At 43.6% G+C, this 13989-nt stretch overlaps 1 protein-coding gene across 2 annotated transcripts in view; it reads left to right on the top strand.

The window, feature by feature from the left end:
* The window catches only part of LOC137048470 (ephrin type-A receptor 7), a 197539-nt gene that overhangs the window by 179871 nt on the left and 3679 nt on the right, over positions 1–13989 (top strand). For both annotated transcript variants that reach the window (XM_067426638.1, XM_067426637.1), the window contains 3 exons: positions 6276–6479; positions 11673–11825; positions 12916–13106. In XM_067426638.1, the coding sequence (XP_067282739.1) occupies positions 6276–6479; positions 11673–11825; positions 12916–13106 (548 nt within the window). The remainder of the gene's footprint in view (positions 1–6275; positions 6480–11672; positions 11826–12915; positions 13107–13989) is intronic.

Below are 13989 nucleotides of genomic sequence, written 5' to 3'. Positions count from 1 at the left end.
ATTTTCCCTCTCCTGTCTTCTCTAATGTCCGTTCTCCTCCTCTCCTTTATTTTCCCTCTCCTGTCTTCTCTAATGTCTGTTCTCGTCCTCTCCTTTATTTTCCCTCTCCTGTCTTCTCTAATGTCCGTTCTCCTCCTCTCCTTTATTTTCCCTCTCCTGTCTTCTCTAATGTCTGTTCTCGTCCTCTCCTTTATTTTCCCTCTCCTGTCTTCTCTAATGTCCGTTCTCCTCCTCTCCTTTATTTTCCCTCTCCTGTCTTCTCTAATGTCCGTTCTCATCCTCTCCTTTATTTTCCCTCTCCTGTCTTCTCTAATGTCCGTTCTCCTCCTCTCCTTTATTTTCCCTCTCCTGTCTTCTCTAATGTCCGTTCTCATCCTCTCCTTTATTTTCCCTCTCCTGTCTTCTCTAATGTCCGTTCTCCTCCTCTCCTTTATTTTCCCTCTCCTGTCTTCTCTAATGTCTGTTCTCGTCCTCTCCTTTATTTTCCCTCTCCTGTCTTCTCTAATGTCCGTTCTCGTCCTCTCCTTTATTTTCCCTCTCCTGTCTTCTCTAATGTCCGTTCTCCTCCTCTCCTTTATTTTCCCTCTCCTGTCTTCTCTAATGTCTGTTCTCGTCCTCTCCTTTATTTTCCCTCTCCTGTCTTCTCTAATGTCCGTTCTCGTCCTCTCCTTTATTTTCCCTCTCCTGTCTTCTCTAATGTCCGTTCTCCTCCTCTCCTTTATTTTCCCTCTCCTGTCTTCTCTAATGTCCGTTCTCGTCCTCTCCTTTATTTTCCCTCTCCTGTCTTCTCTAATGTCCGTTCTCATCCTCTCCTTTATTTTCCCTCTCCTGTCTTCTCTAATGTCCGTTCTCCTCCTCTCCTTTATTTTCCCTCTCCTGTCTTCTCTAATGTCCGTTCTCCTCCTCTCCTTTATTTTCCCTCTCCTGTCTTCTCTAATGTCCGTTCTCGTCCTCTCCTTTATTTTCCCTCTCCTGTCTTCTCTAATGTCCGTTCTCATCCTCTCCTTTATTTTCCCTCTTCTGTCTTCTCTAATGTCCGTTCTCGTCCTCTCCTTTATTTTCCCTCTCCTGTCTTCTCTAATGTCCGTTCTCATCCTCTCCTTTATTTTCCCTCTTCTGTCTTCTCTAATGTCCGTTCTCATCCTCTCCTTTATTTTCCCTCTCCTGTCTTCTCTAATGTCCGTTCTCCTCCTCTCCTTTATTTTCCATCTCCTGTCTTCTCTAATGTCTGTTCTCGTCCTCTCCTTTATTTTCCCTCTCCTGTCTTCTCTAATGTCCGTTCTCGTCCTCTCCTTTATTTTCCCTCTCCTGTCTTCTCTAATGTCCGTTCTCCTCCTCTCCTTTATTTTCCCTCTCCTGTCTTCTCTAATGTCCGTTCTCGTCCTCTCCTTTATTTTCCCTCTCCTGTCTTCTCTAATGTCCGTTCTCGTTCTCTCCTTTATTTTCCCTCTCCTGTCTTCTCTAATGTCCGTTCTCCTCCTCTCCTTTATTTTCCCTCTCCTGTCTTCTCTAATGTCCGTTCTCATCCTCACCTTTATTTTCCCTCTCCTGTCTTCTCTAATGTCCGTTCTCCTCCTCTCCTTTATTTTCCCTCTCCTGTCTTCTCTAATGTCCGTTCTCCTCCTCTCCTTTATTTTCCCTCTCCTGTCTTCTCTAATGTCCGTTCTCGTCCTCTCCTTTATTTTCCCTCTCCTGTCTTCTCTAATGTCCGTTCTCATCCTCTCCTTTATTTTCCCTCTCCTGTCTTCTCTAATGTCCGTTCTCGTCCTCTCCTTTATTTTCCCTCTCCTGTCTTCTCTAATGTCCGTTCTCCTCCTCTCCTTTATTTTCCCTCTCCTGTCTTCTCTAATGTCCGTTCTCCTCCTCTCCTTTATTTTCCCTCTCCTGTCTTCTCTAATGTCCGTTCTCCTCCTCTCCTTTATTTTCCCTCTCCTGTCTTCTCTAATGTCCGTTCTCCTCCTCTCCTTTATTTTCCCTCTCCTGTCTTCTCTAATGTCCGTTCTCCTCCTCTCCTTTATTTTCCCTCTCCTGTCTTCTCTAATGTCCGTTCTCGTCCTCTCCTTTATTTTTCCCTCTCCTGTCTTCTCTAATGTCCGTTCTCCTCCTCTCCTTTATTTTCCCTCTCCTGTCTTCTCTAATGTCCGTTCTCCTCCTCTCCTTTATTTTCCCTCTCCTGTCTTCTCTAATGTCCGTTCTCATCCTCTCCTTTATTTTCCCTCTCCTGTCTTCTCTAATGTCCGTTCTCGTCCTCTCCTTTATTTCCCTCTCCTGTCTTCTCTAATGTCTGTTCTCCTCCTCTCCTTTATTTTCCCTCTCCTGTCTTCTCTAATGTCTGTTCTCGTTCTCTCCTTTATTTCCCTCTCCTGTCTTCTCTAATGTCCGTTCTCCTCCTCTCCTTTATTTTCCCTCTCCTGTCTTCTCTAATGTCCGTTCTCCTCCTCTCCTTTATTTTCCCTCTCCTGTCTTCTCTAATGTCCGTTCTCCTCCTCTCCTTTATTTTCCCTCTCCTGTCTTCTCTAATGTCCGTTCTCCTCCTCTCCTTTATTTTCCCTCTCCTGTCTTCTCTAATGTCCGTTCTCCTCCTCTCCTTTATTTTCCCTCTCCTGTCTTCTCTAATGTCCGTTCTCCTCCTCTCCTTTATTTTCCCTCTCCTGTCTTCTCTAATGTCCGTTCTCCTCCTCTCCTTTATTTTCCCTCTCCTGTCTTCTCTAATGTCCGTTCTCCTCCTCTCCTTTATTTTCCCTCTCCTGTCTTCTCTAATGTCCGTTCTCCTCCTCTCCTTTATTTTCCCTCTCCTGTCTTCTCTAATGTCCGTTCTCGTCCTCTCCTTTATTTCCCTCTTCTGTCTTCTCTAATGTCCGTTCTCCTCCTCTCCTTTATTTTCCCTCTCCTGTCTTCTCTAATGTCTGTTCTCCTCCTCTCCTTTATTTTCCCTCTCCTGTCTTCTCTAATGTCTGTTCTCCTCCTCTCCTTTATTTTCCCTCTCCTGTCTTCTCTAATGTCCGTTCTCATTCTCTCCTTTATTTTCCCTCTCCTGTCTTCTCTAATGTCCGTTCTCATTCTCTCCTTTATTTTCCCTCTCCTGTCTTCTCTAATGTCCGTTCTCCTCCTCTCCTTTATTTTCCCTCTCCTGTCTTCTCTAATGTCTGTTCTCCTCCTCTCCTTTATTTCCCTCTCCTGTCTTCTCTAATGTCTGTTCTCCTCCTCTCCTTTATTTTCCCTCTCCTGTCTTCTCTAATGTCCGTTCTCGTCCTCTCCTTTATTTTCCCTCTCCTGTCTTCTCTAATGTCCGTTCTCGTTCTCTCCTTTATTTTCCCTCTTCTGTCTTCTCTAATGTCCGTTCTCCTCCTCTCCTTTATTTTCCCTCTCCTGTCTTCTCTAATGTCCGTTCTCATCCTCTCCTTTATTTTCCCTCTCCTGTCTTCTCTAATGTCTGTTCTCGTCCTCTCCTTTATTTTCCCTCTCCTGTCTTCTCTAATGTCCGTTCTCGTCCTCTCCTTTATTTTCCCTCTCCTGTCTTCTCTAATGTCCGTTCTCCTCCTCTCCTTTATTTCCCTCTCCTGTCTTCTCTAATGTCCGTTCTCCTCCTCTCCTTTATTTTCCCTCTCCTGTCTTCTCTAATGTCCGTTCTCCTCCTCTCCTTTATTTTCCCTCTCCTGTCTTCTCTAATGTCCGTTCTCCTCCTCTCCTTTATTTTCCCTCTCCTGTCTTCTCTAATGTCCGTTCTCCTCCTCTCCTTTATTTTCCCTCTCCTGTCTTCTCTAATGTCCGTTCTCCTCCTCTCCTTTATTTTCCCTCTCCTGTCTTCTCTAATGTCCGTTCTCGTCCTCTCCTTTATTTCCCTCTCCTGTCTTCTCTAATGTCTGTTCTCCTCCTCTCCTTTATTTTCCCTCTCCTGTCTTCTCTAATGTCTGTTCTCGTTCTCTCCTTTATTTCCCTCTCCTGTCTTCTCTAATGTCCGTTCTCCTCCTCTCCTTTATTTTCCCTCTCCTGTCTTCTCTAATGTCCGTTCTCCTCCTCTCCTTTATTTTCCCTCTCCTGTCTTCTCTAATGTCCGTTCTCCTCCTCTCCTTTATTTTCCCTCTCCTGTCTTCTCTAATGTCCGTTCTCCTCCTCTCCTTTATTTTCCCTCTCCTGTCTTCTCTAATGTCCGTTCTCCTCCTCTCCTTTATTTTCCCTCTCCTGTCTTCTCTAATGTCCGTTCTCCTCCTCTCCTTTATTTTCCCTCTCCTGTCTTCTCTAATGTCCGTTCTCCTCCTCTCCTTTATTTTCCCTCTCCTGTCTTCTCTAATGTCCGTTCTCCTCCTCTCCTTTATTTTCCCTCTCCTGTCTTCTCTAATGTCCGTTCTCGTCCTCTCCTTTATTTCCCTCTCCTGTCTTCTCTAATGTCTGTTCTCCTCCTCTCCTTTATTTTCCCTCTCCTGTCTTCTCTAATGTCTGTTCTCCTCCTCTCCTTTATTTTCCCTCTCCTGTCTTCTCTAATGTCTGTTCTCCTCCTCTCCTTTATTTTCCCTCTCCTGTCTTCTCTAATGTCCGTTCTCCTCCTCTCCTTTATTTTCCCTCTCCTGTCTTCTCTAATGTCCGTTCTCCTCCTCTCCTTTATTTTCCCTCTCCTGTCTTCTCTAATGTCCGTTCTCGTCCTCTCCTTTATTTCCCTCTCCTGTCTTCTCTAATGTCTGTTCTCCTCCTCTCCTTTATTTCCCTCTCCTGTCTTCTCTAATGTCTGTTCTCCTCCTCTCCTTTATTTTCCCTCTCCTGTCTTCTCTAATGTCCGTTCTCGTCCTCTCCTTTATTTTCCCTCTCCTGTCTTCTCTAATGTCCGTTCTCGTTCTCTCCTTTATTTTCCCTCTTCTGTCTTCTCTAATGTCCGTTCTCATTCTCTCCTTTATTTTCCCTCTCCTGTCTTCTCTAATGTCCGTTCTCATCCTCTCCTTTATTTTCCCTCTCCTGTCTTCTCTAATGTCCGTTCTCCTCCTCTCCTTTATTTTCCCTCTCCTGTCTTCTCTAATGTCCGTTCTCCTCCTCTTCTTTATTTCCCTCTCCTGTCTTCTCTAATGTCCGTTCTCCTCCTCTCCTTTATTTTCCCTCTCCTGTCTTCTCTAATGTCCGTTCTCGTCCTCTCCTTTATTTTCCCTCTCCTGTCTTCTCTAATGTCCGTTCTCCTCCTCTCCTTTATTTTCCCTCTCCTTTCTTCTCTAATGTCCGTTCTCCTCCTCTCCTTTATTTTCCCTCTCCTGTCTTCTCTAATGTCCGTTCTCCTCCTCTCCTTTATTTTCCCTCTCCTGTCTTCTCTAATGTCCGTTCTCGTCCTCTCCTTTATTTTCCCTCTCCTGTCTTCTCTAATGTCCGTTCTCGTCCTCTCCTTTATTTTCCCTCTCCTGTCTTCTCTAATGTCCGTTCTCGTCCTCTCCTTTATTTTCCCTCTCCTGTCTTCTCTAATGTCTGTTCTCGTCCTCTCCTTTATTTTCCCTCTCCTGTCTTCTCTAATGTCCGTTCTCGTCCTCTCCTTTATTTTCCCTCTCCTGTCTTCTCTAATGTCCGTTCTCCTCCTCTCCTTTATTTTCCCTCTCCTGTCTTCTCTAATGTCCGTTCTCCTCCTCTCCTTTATTTTCCCTCTCCTGTCTTCTCTAATGTCCGTTCTCCTCCTCTCCTTTATTTTCCCTCTCCTGTCTTCTCTAATGTCCGTTCTCCTCCTCTCCTTTATTTTCCCTCTCCTGTCTTCTCTAATGTCCGTTCTCGTCCTCTCCTTTATTTTCCCTCTCCTGTCTTCTCTAATGTCCGTTCTCGTCCTCTCCTTTATTTTCCCTCTCCTGTCTTCTCTAATGTCCGTTCTCCTCCTCTCCTTTATTTTCCCTCTCCTGTCTTCTCTAATGTCCGTTCTCGTCCTCTCCTTTATTTTCCCTCTCCTGTCTTCTCTAATGTCCGTTCTCCTCCTCTCCTTTATTTTCCCTCTCCTGTCTTCTCTAATGTCCGTTCTCATCCTCTCCTTTGTTTTCCCTCTCCTGTCTTCTCTAATGTCCGTTCTCCTCCTCTCCTTTATTTTCCCTCTCCTGTCTTCTCTAATGTCCGTTCTCATTCTCTCCTTTATTTTCCCTCTCCTGTCTTCTCTAATGTCCGTTCTCGTCCTCTCCTTTATTTTCCCTCTCCTGTCTTCTCTAATGTCCGTTCTCGTCCTCTCCTTTATTTTCCCTCTCCTGTCTTCTCTAATATCCGTTCTCGTCCTCTCCTTTATTTTCCCTCTCCTGTCTTCTCTAACGTCCGTTCTCGTCCTCCAGAAACATGAAGGTCAGCTGACGGTCCTCCAGCTGGTCGATCTGCTGAGTGGAGTGGCGTCTGGGATGAAGTATCTGACTGAAATGGGTTTTATCCACCGCCGGCTCGCCGCTCATAAAGTCCTGGTGAACTGCAGCCTGGACTGTAAAGTGTCCGGCTTCAGGCCGCTTCAGGATGAGAAGATCGAGGCAGTCTACAGTACACTCGTGAGTGTTTCCCATAATGCAACACAGCACTCTCCAACGCTTCCTGATGAACCTCAGCACAGTCCTCTGAAAGTCACAGCACAGCTCTTATCAGCTTCATCAAACTTGTATGTGGTGTGTTTCCGAGTGTGTGGTGTATTTTAAGAACGCCTCAGTGCGTCTGTAATGTTAAATGAAGTCAGGATACAGTACGGCACAATACTCTCACTGCAGGATATCACTTTCCTCTGTTTGTTTCTGGGTCAACATTTCTTTCCTTTTTTAAAAACAAAACAACTACACAACTATATACAACTACACAACTATATACAACTACACAACTATATACAACTACACAATTATATACAACTACACAACTATATACAACTACACAACTATATACAACTATATAGTATACTAATATACTATATAGTATATATAGTATATTAGTATATCTGCGCTGCTGTCCCTTTAAGGACAGCGTGTTCACTATATAAGCTGCGCTGCTGTCCCTTTAAGGACAGCGTGTTCACTATATAAGCTGCGCTGCTGTCCCTTTAAGGACAGCGTGTTCACTATATAAGCTGCGCTGCTGTCACTTTAAGGACAGTGTGTTCACTATATAAGCTGCGCTGCTGTCCCTTTAAGGACAGCGTGTTCACTATATAAGCTGCGCTGCTGTCCCTTTAAGGACAGCGTGTTCACTATATAAGCTGCGCTGCTGTCACTTTAAGGACAGTGTGTTCACTATATAAGCTGCGCTGCTGTCCCTTTAAGGACAGAGTGTTCACTATATAAGCTGCGCTGCTGTCACTTTAAGGACAGTGTGTTCACTATATAAGCTGCGCTGCTGTCCCTTTAAGGACAGAGTGTTCACTATATAAGCTGCGCTGCTGTCCCTTTAAGGACAGAGTGTTCACTATATATGCTGCGCTGCTGTCACTTTAAGGACAGCGTGTTCACTATATAAGCTGCGCTGCTGTCCCTTTAAGAAAATAGCGTGTTCACTATATAAGCTGTGCTGCTGTCCCTTTAAGGACAGAGTGTTCACTATATAAGCTGCGCTGCTGTCCCTTTAAGGACAGCGTGTTCACTATATAAGCTGCGCTGCTGTCCCTTTAAGGACAGCGTGTTCACTATATAAGCTGCGCTGCTGTCCCTTTAAGGACAGCGTGTTCACTATATAAGCTGCGCTGCTGTCCCTTTAAGGACAGCGTGTTCACTATATAAGCTGCGCTGCTGTCCCTTTAAGGACAGAGTGTTCACTATATAAGCTGCGCTGCTGTCCCTTTAAGGACAGCGTGTTCACTATATAAGCTGCGCTGCTGTCCCTTTAAGGACAGCGTGTTCACTATATAAGCTGCGCTGCTGTCCCTTTAAGGACAGCGTGTTCACTATATAAGCTGCGCTGCTGTCCCTTTAAGGACAGCGTGTTCACTATATAAGCTGCGCTGCTGTCCCTTTATGGACAGAGTGTTCACTATATAAGCTGCGCTGCTGTCCCTTTAAGGACAGAGTGTTCACTATATAAGCTGCGCTGCTGTCACTTTAAGGACAGCGTGTTCACTATATAAGCTGTGCTGCTGTCACTTTAAGGATAGCGTGTTCACTATATAAGCTGCGCTGTTGTCCCTTTAAGGACAGAGTGTTCACTATATAAGCTGCGCTGCTGTCCCTTTAAGGACAGAGTGTTCACTATATAAGCTGCGCTGCTGTCCCTTTAAGGACAGCGTGTTCACTATATAAGCTGCGCTGCTGTCCCTTTAAGGACGGTGTGTTCACTATATAAGCTGCGCTGCTGTCCCTTTAAGGACAGCGTGTTCACTATATAAGCTGCGCTGCTGTCACTTTAAGGACGGTGTGTTCACTATATAAGCTGCGCTGCTGTCCCTTTAAGGACAGTGTGTTCACTATATAAGCTGTGCTGCTGTCCCTTTAAGGACGGTGTGTTCACTATATAAGCTGTGCTGCTGTCCCTTTAAGGACGGTGTGTTCACTATATAAGCTGCGCTGCTGTCACTTTAAGGACGGTGTGTTCACTATATAAGCTGCGCTGCTGTCCCTTTAAGGACAGAGTGTTCACTATATAAGCTGCGCTGCTGTCACTTTAAGGACGGTGTGTTCACTATATAAGCTGTGCTGCTGTCCCTTTAAGGACAGAGTGTTCACTATATAAGCTGTGCTGCTGTCCCTTTAAGGACAGAGTGTTCACTATATAAGCTGCGCTGCTGTCACTTTAAGGACGGCGTGTTCACTATATAAGCTGCGCTGCTGTCCCTTTAAGGACAGCGTGTTCACTATATAAGCTGCGCTGCTGTCCCTTTAAGGACAGAGTGTTCACTATATAAGCTGCGCTGCTGTCCCTTTAAGGACAGCGTGTTCACTATATAAGCTGCGCTGCTGTCACTTTAAGGACGGTGTGTTCACTATATAAGCTGCGCTGCTGTCCCTTTAAGGACAGTGTGTTCACTATATAAGCTGTGCTGCTGTCCCTTTAAGGACGGTGTGTTCACTATATAAGCTGTGCTGCTGTCCCTTTAAGGACGGTGTGTTCACTATATAAGCTGCGCTGCTGTCACTTTAAGGACGGTGTGTTCACTATATAAGCTGCGCTGCTGTCCCTTTAAGGACAGAGTGTTCACTATATAAGCTGCGCTGCTGTCACTTTAAGGACGGTGTGTTCACTATATAAGCTGTGCTGCTGTCCCTTTAAGGACAGAGTGTTCACTATATAAGCTGTGCTGCTGTCCCTTTAAGGACAGAGTGTTCACTATATAAGCTGCGCTGCTGTCACTTTAAGGACGGCGTGTTCACTATATAAGCTGCGCTGCTGTCCCTTTAAGGACAGCGTGTTCACTATATAAGCTGCGCTGCTGTCCCTTTAAGGACAGAGTGTTCACTATATAAGCTGCGCTGCTGTCCCTTTAAGGACGGTGTGTTCACTATATAAACTGCGCTGCTGTCCCTTTAAGGACAGTGTGTTCACTATATAAGCTGCGCTGCTGTTCCTTTAAGGACGGTGTGTTCACTATATAAGCTGTGCTGCTGTCCCTTTAAGGACGGTGTGTTCACTATATAAGCTGTGCTGCTGTCCCTTTAAGGACGGTGTGTTCACTATATAAGCTGCGCTGCTGTCACTTTAAGGACGGTGTGTTCACTATATAAGCTGCGCTGCTGTCCCTTTAAGGACAGAGTGTTCACTATATAAGCTGCGCTGCTGTCCCTTTAAGGACAGAGTGTTCACTATATAAGCTGCGCTGCTGTCACTTTAAGGACGGTGTGTTCACTATATAAGCTGCGCTGCTGTCCCTTTAAGGACAGCGTGTTCACTATATAAGCTGCGCTGCTGTCCCTTTAAGGACGGTGTGTTCACTATATAAGCTGCGCTGCTGTCCCTTTAAGACGTGCTCACATCTCATAGACACACGCGATTTTACTTTCACTTCAGATATAACCGACTGTGTTTATATGTTAACCGTGTGTGTGTTTGACAGTATTAGCGCAGTAAGACTGTCCAGTAATCGCATGTTTGACAGACGTTTAGTGCGCAACAGTGCAGCACGCCAATGAAATGTTTAACCGGCAAGGCTTTTAAACGCGGCTAACACCTCCTAACTTTAGTGCATATGATTGGAGATTTGCTCATATCAGCGCGTAGACTCACAGGATCACTCAAACACAGCCGAAATAAATGAGAGGAAGATTTCAAACGGAGAGAAATGGAAATAATCAATTCAATGCAAAACCAGAAAAAAACGACATTGACCAGCGCGTATTAAACCGTGAATGCCGCACCGAACGGTTCAATATTATATTGAGTATTATGGAATCCTATATTGCCACCATATCAGACTCGGGATTTTGTCTCAAGACCGGTGAAGTACTGCTTTTGAAGTACCGCTCGGTGTGAATTGCGCTCAAAAAACGTTTGACCAGCTAAACAGCTGACATAAATCATACATTAAATAAACAGGAAACAATTTATATCCAGTTATGAAGTGTTTTCTGTGTGACAAACCTTCCGCGATGTTCTGACAGCCGTGATTCACACACAACGGGTCTGCTAATGTCCGATTCACGACCAAATGACTCATTTGAACCGAATCATTTTAACGACGGTAATAAGAACTGATCTGTTCAACAATGAACTGAACGAATCAGTTTAATCATTTACTCAGAACACCTCAGAAATGAGAACACAAGTGTGCTTACCCAATTTAGCAAGAGTGGAGAGTAAGATTTATTAGTTTTAACTATCCACAGTATTTTAGCTTATGTATGTTGAATGTGTAGTAAAATAAATAGTCTAAAATCATTTAGTTTAGACTGGAGTGAGGTGAAAACAGAACAGAGTTGTTTGTTAGCTAGCGGATCATTTTATTAAATTGTATATGGCAGAAAATGTGGCTATTTGTTAACTGTTAATGCTATTTCTAATATTGATATGATTATATACCAAAACAATGCAACCTGTTGGAACAAAAAGACATCAAGATAAGAGATCATACATAAAAATGCAAGTACAGGGGTTCTTTTCCTTGTTGTTGCACAATAAAGCTGCACAATAACATTTTCAATTTGTAAATGAAAAATATGTACATATATAAAATAATTTGCTTAAGCAGCATACTAATGCATATCTGTATGATACATATTGCACCTCCTGTTATTCACATTCATTTAAGACATAATGGACTGTGTCTGAGATTAATACCTCATCCAGATTAGCATTCTTAGGGAACTTTGAGTTTTAAAATGGGATTGAGCGCTTTTCACAAAACAAAACACAAAACTCTGTCAGTGTCAGTTTGGTGTTTGTGTCCACCATAGACTGTAAACAATATGGACACGTCGTCTTCAGTGACTCCCATTGACGAAAAGTTAAGTGTTATTTGCTTATAGAAGAAGAAGAATAATTCCCACAAAGCTGCAATGCCTTTTGATTATTTGATGAAAACTTCTCTCATGGTACACTTACACACCCACACATACGAGAGAAGTGCCAATCATATGCATATTCCACATTTTATCATAAGCGTGGGGACATGCACTGGTCTCGGTCTTGACTCGGTCTCGGCCCTTCAAAGTCTTGGTCTCGGTTTAGGTGGTCTTGACTACAACACTATAATAAACTAATGATACTGCTAATGAGCAGAAACTGTAAAGGCGGATGGCATTGGTGTTGATTTCCTGGAGTGTGTGTGTTTGGTTCAGCACGCAGGGAAGAGTTTGGTGCTGTGGACGGCTCCGGAGGCCATCCAGTATCACCGCTACAGCTCCGCTTCAGACGTCTGGAGCTTCGGCATCCTCATGTGGGAGGTCATGTCGTTCGGAGAGAGGCCGTACTGGGACATGGGCAACCAGGACGTACGTTTGGGCCTTCATCTGATGCTCTCTCTCTCTCTCTCTCTCTCTCTCTCTCTCTCTCTCTCTCTCTCTCTCTCTCTCTCTCTCTCTCTCTCTCTCTCTCTCTCTCTCCCTCTCTCTCTCTCTGCTGTGTGAAGTTAAGAGTTATGCATTTGTATAAAAATTGGAAAATAGCTAGTGAGGGTCCTTTAAAGACCCCAGATAAGGTGTGTGTGTGTGTGTGTGTGTGTGTGTGTGTGTGTGTGTGTGTGTGTGTGTGTGTGTGTGTGTGTGTGTGTGTGTGTGTGTGTGTGCACTTTGAGTTGAAGTCCACTTCAGCTCCGTGACCAATGGGACTCAGAAGTCGCGCTGTGTGTGTCCTGCTTTTCACGGCTGCTCCCAGTCTCTGAAATAAGCCCCGGCTGAAGGACAGCACACTCTTAACAGTCTCTAAATGTGTAAAGAAACGCTATCCTCACAATTCAACGCTTACAGAAACTTAGAATAAAAAACTAAAGCTACTGCTTTATTTTATTAATTTAATTGTATTATTTATGTATTTAATTTAATAGTTTTTTTTTTCATATTTATTTTACATTTCATTTTTTTCATATTATTTTATATTTAATTCAATTATTTTTTAAAGATTTTTTTATTTAATGTAATCAAATTAAATTTAAGTATTTAATTTTTTATTTTTCAAAAAAAAAAAATATTTTGGGATTTTTCATATCAATTCAGTGCTTGTGTGTGTGTGTGTGTGTGTGTGTGTGTGTGTGTGTGTGTGTGTGTGTGTGTGTGTGTGTGTGTGTGTGTGTGTGTGTGAGAGAGAGTGTGTGTGTGAGAGTGTGTGTTGGGAAGTTTAAGAGCAGGGGCAGTGTAGGGGGATAGAATATACAGAGTGTAAATCCATTACGCCTATGGAAAGCTCCCACAATTCACAAAAACCTAATGTGTGTGCGTGTGTGTGTGCGTGTGTGCGTGTGTGTGTGTGTGTGTGTGCGTGCGTGCGTGCGTGTGTGTGTGTGTGTGTGTGTGTGTGTGTGTGTGTGTGTGTGCGTGTGTGTGTGTGTGTGTGCGTGCGTGCGTGCGTGTGTGTGTGTATTCACAGGTAATAAAGGCGATCGAGGATGGCTTCCGGCTGCCGGCTCCGCTGAACTGTCCCTCATCTCTTCATCAGCTGATGCTGGACTGCTGGCAGAAGGAGCGTCAGGAGCGTCCCAGCTTTACTCAGATCCACAGCGCGCTCAGCAAGAGCATCAGGAGCCCCGACAGCATCGGATCCTCCAGCCTCGGACGCAGGTCTCAATAATAATCAATAAATAAACAATAATCATCACTCTTACGACCACTAGGGGTCAGCGAAAGTCTCAAGCGAGTCTCAATACCAGAGAGATATAAATGATACAACGAATGAAATGAAACGATGAAAATAAAGGTTTCAGCGTCAGGGGCAGACACTATGGAGGACCAACCTGCACAAATTAAAAATAAATAAATGAATAAATATACATATGTAAATTAATAAAAACATAAGTAGATAAATAAATGTGATAATAGGAAAATAAATAACAGAATAAACGACTTGATAAAATAAATATGATTCATTTTTAATCAAATACAATTTTGTATTATCTTTCCCTTAATTTATCATTTTCTGCTTTTATAAAAAATATATCTTTTTAACTTTTATTTATTTGTTAAGTAAATGTAACATTTATTTTTATGTTTATTTTTACATTTATTTTTATATTTATGCGTTTATTTATTTTTTACATTTATTTTTCCCTCGTGTATTTGTTTTACATTTATTGATCGATTGATTCATTTCTTTTTCTTTTTCCGTGTGCAACATGTAAATGAGGAGGGCGGTCCTTGTGTAGCTTCAGCACATCATTGGTTGAGAGCTCACCACAGTCTCTGAAGCTCACGCAGAATCAGACCAGCTGAGGAGAGTCGTCAGTAAATGACGGCCGCATAGTTCTTTCACTAAACAAACGTATCGATGTTTCCACAGTTTGACCCATTGAGAGATAAGTTCCAATGGTACTTATCAGAAGAAAGTGCGATGGTCGTCCCACCTTACTACCATCTGCCTCACGGGGTTTGAATGTGCTGGGACATACAGTGTTTTGCAGCGTGTCTATTAATTATCGCGGCAACATTTCAGTCTTTACTTCCACAT

Source organism: Pseudorasbora parva, chromosome 19, assembly GCF_024679245.1.
Source record: "Pseudorasbora parva isolate DD20220531a chromosome 19, ASM2467924v1, whole genome shotgun sequence".
Classification (NCBI taxonomy): domain Eukaryota; kingdom Metazoa; phylum Chordata; class Actinopteri; order Cypriniformes; family Gobionidae; genus Pseudorasbora; species Pseudorasbora parva.
This window is presented reverse-complemented; position numbering and strand designations above follow the sequence as displayed.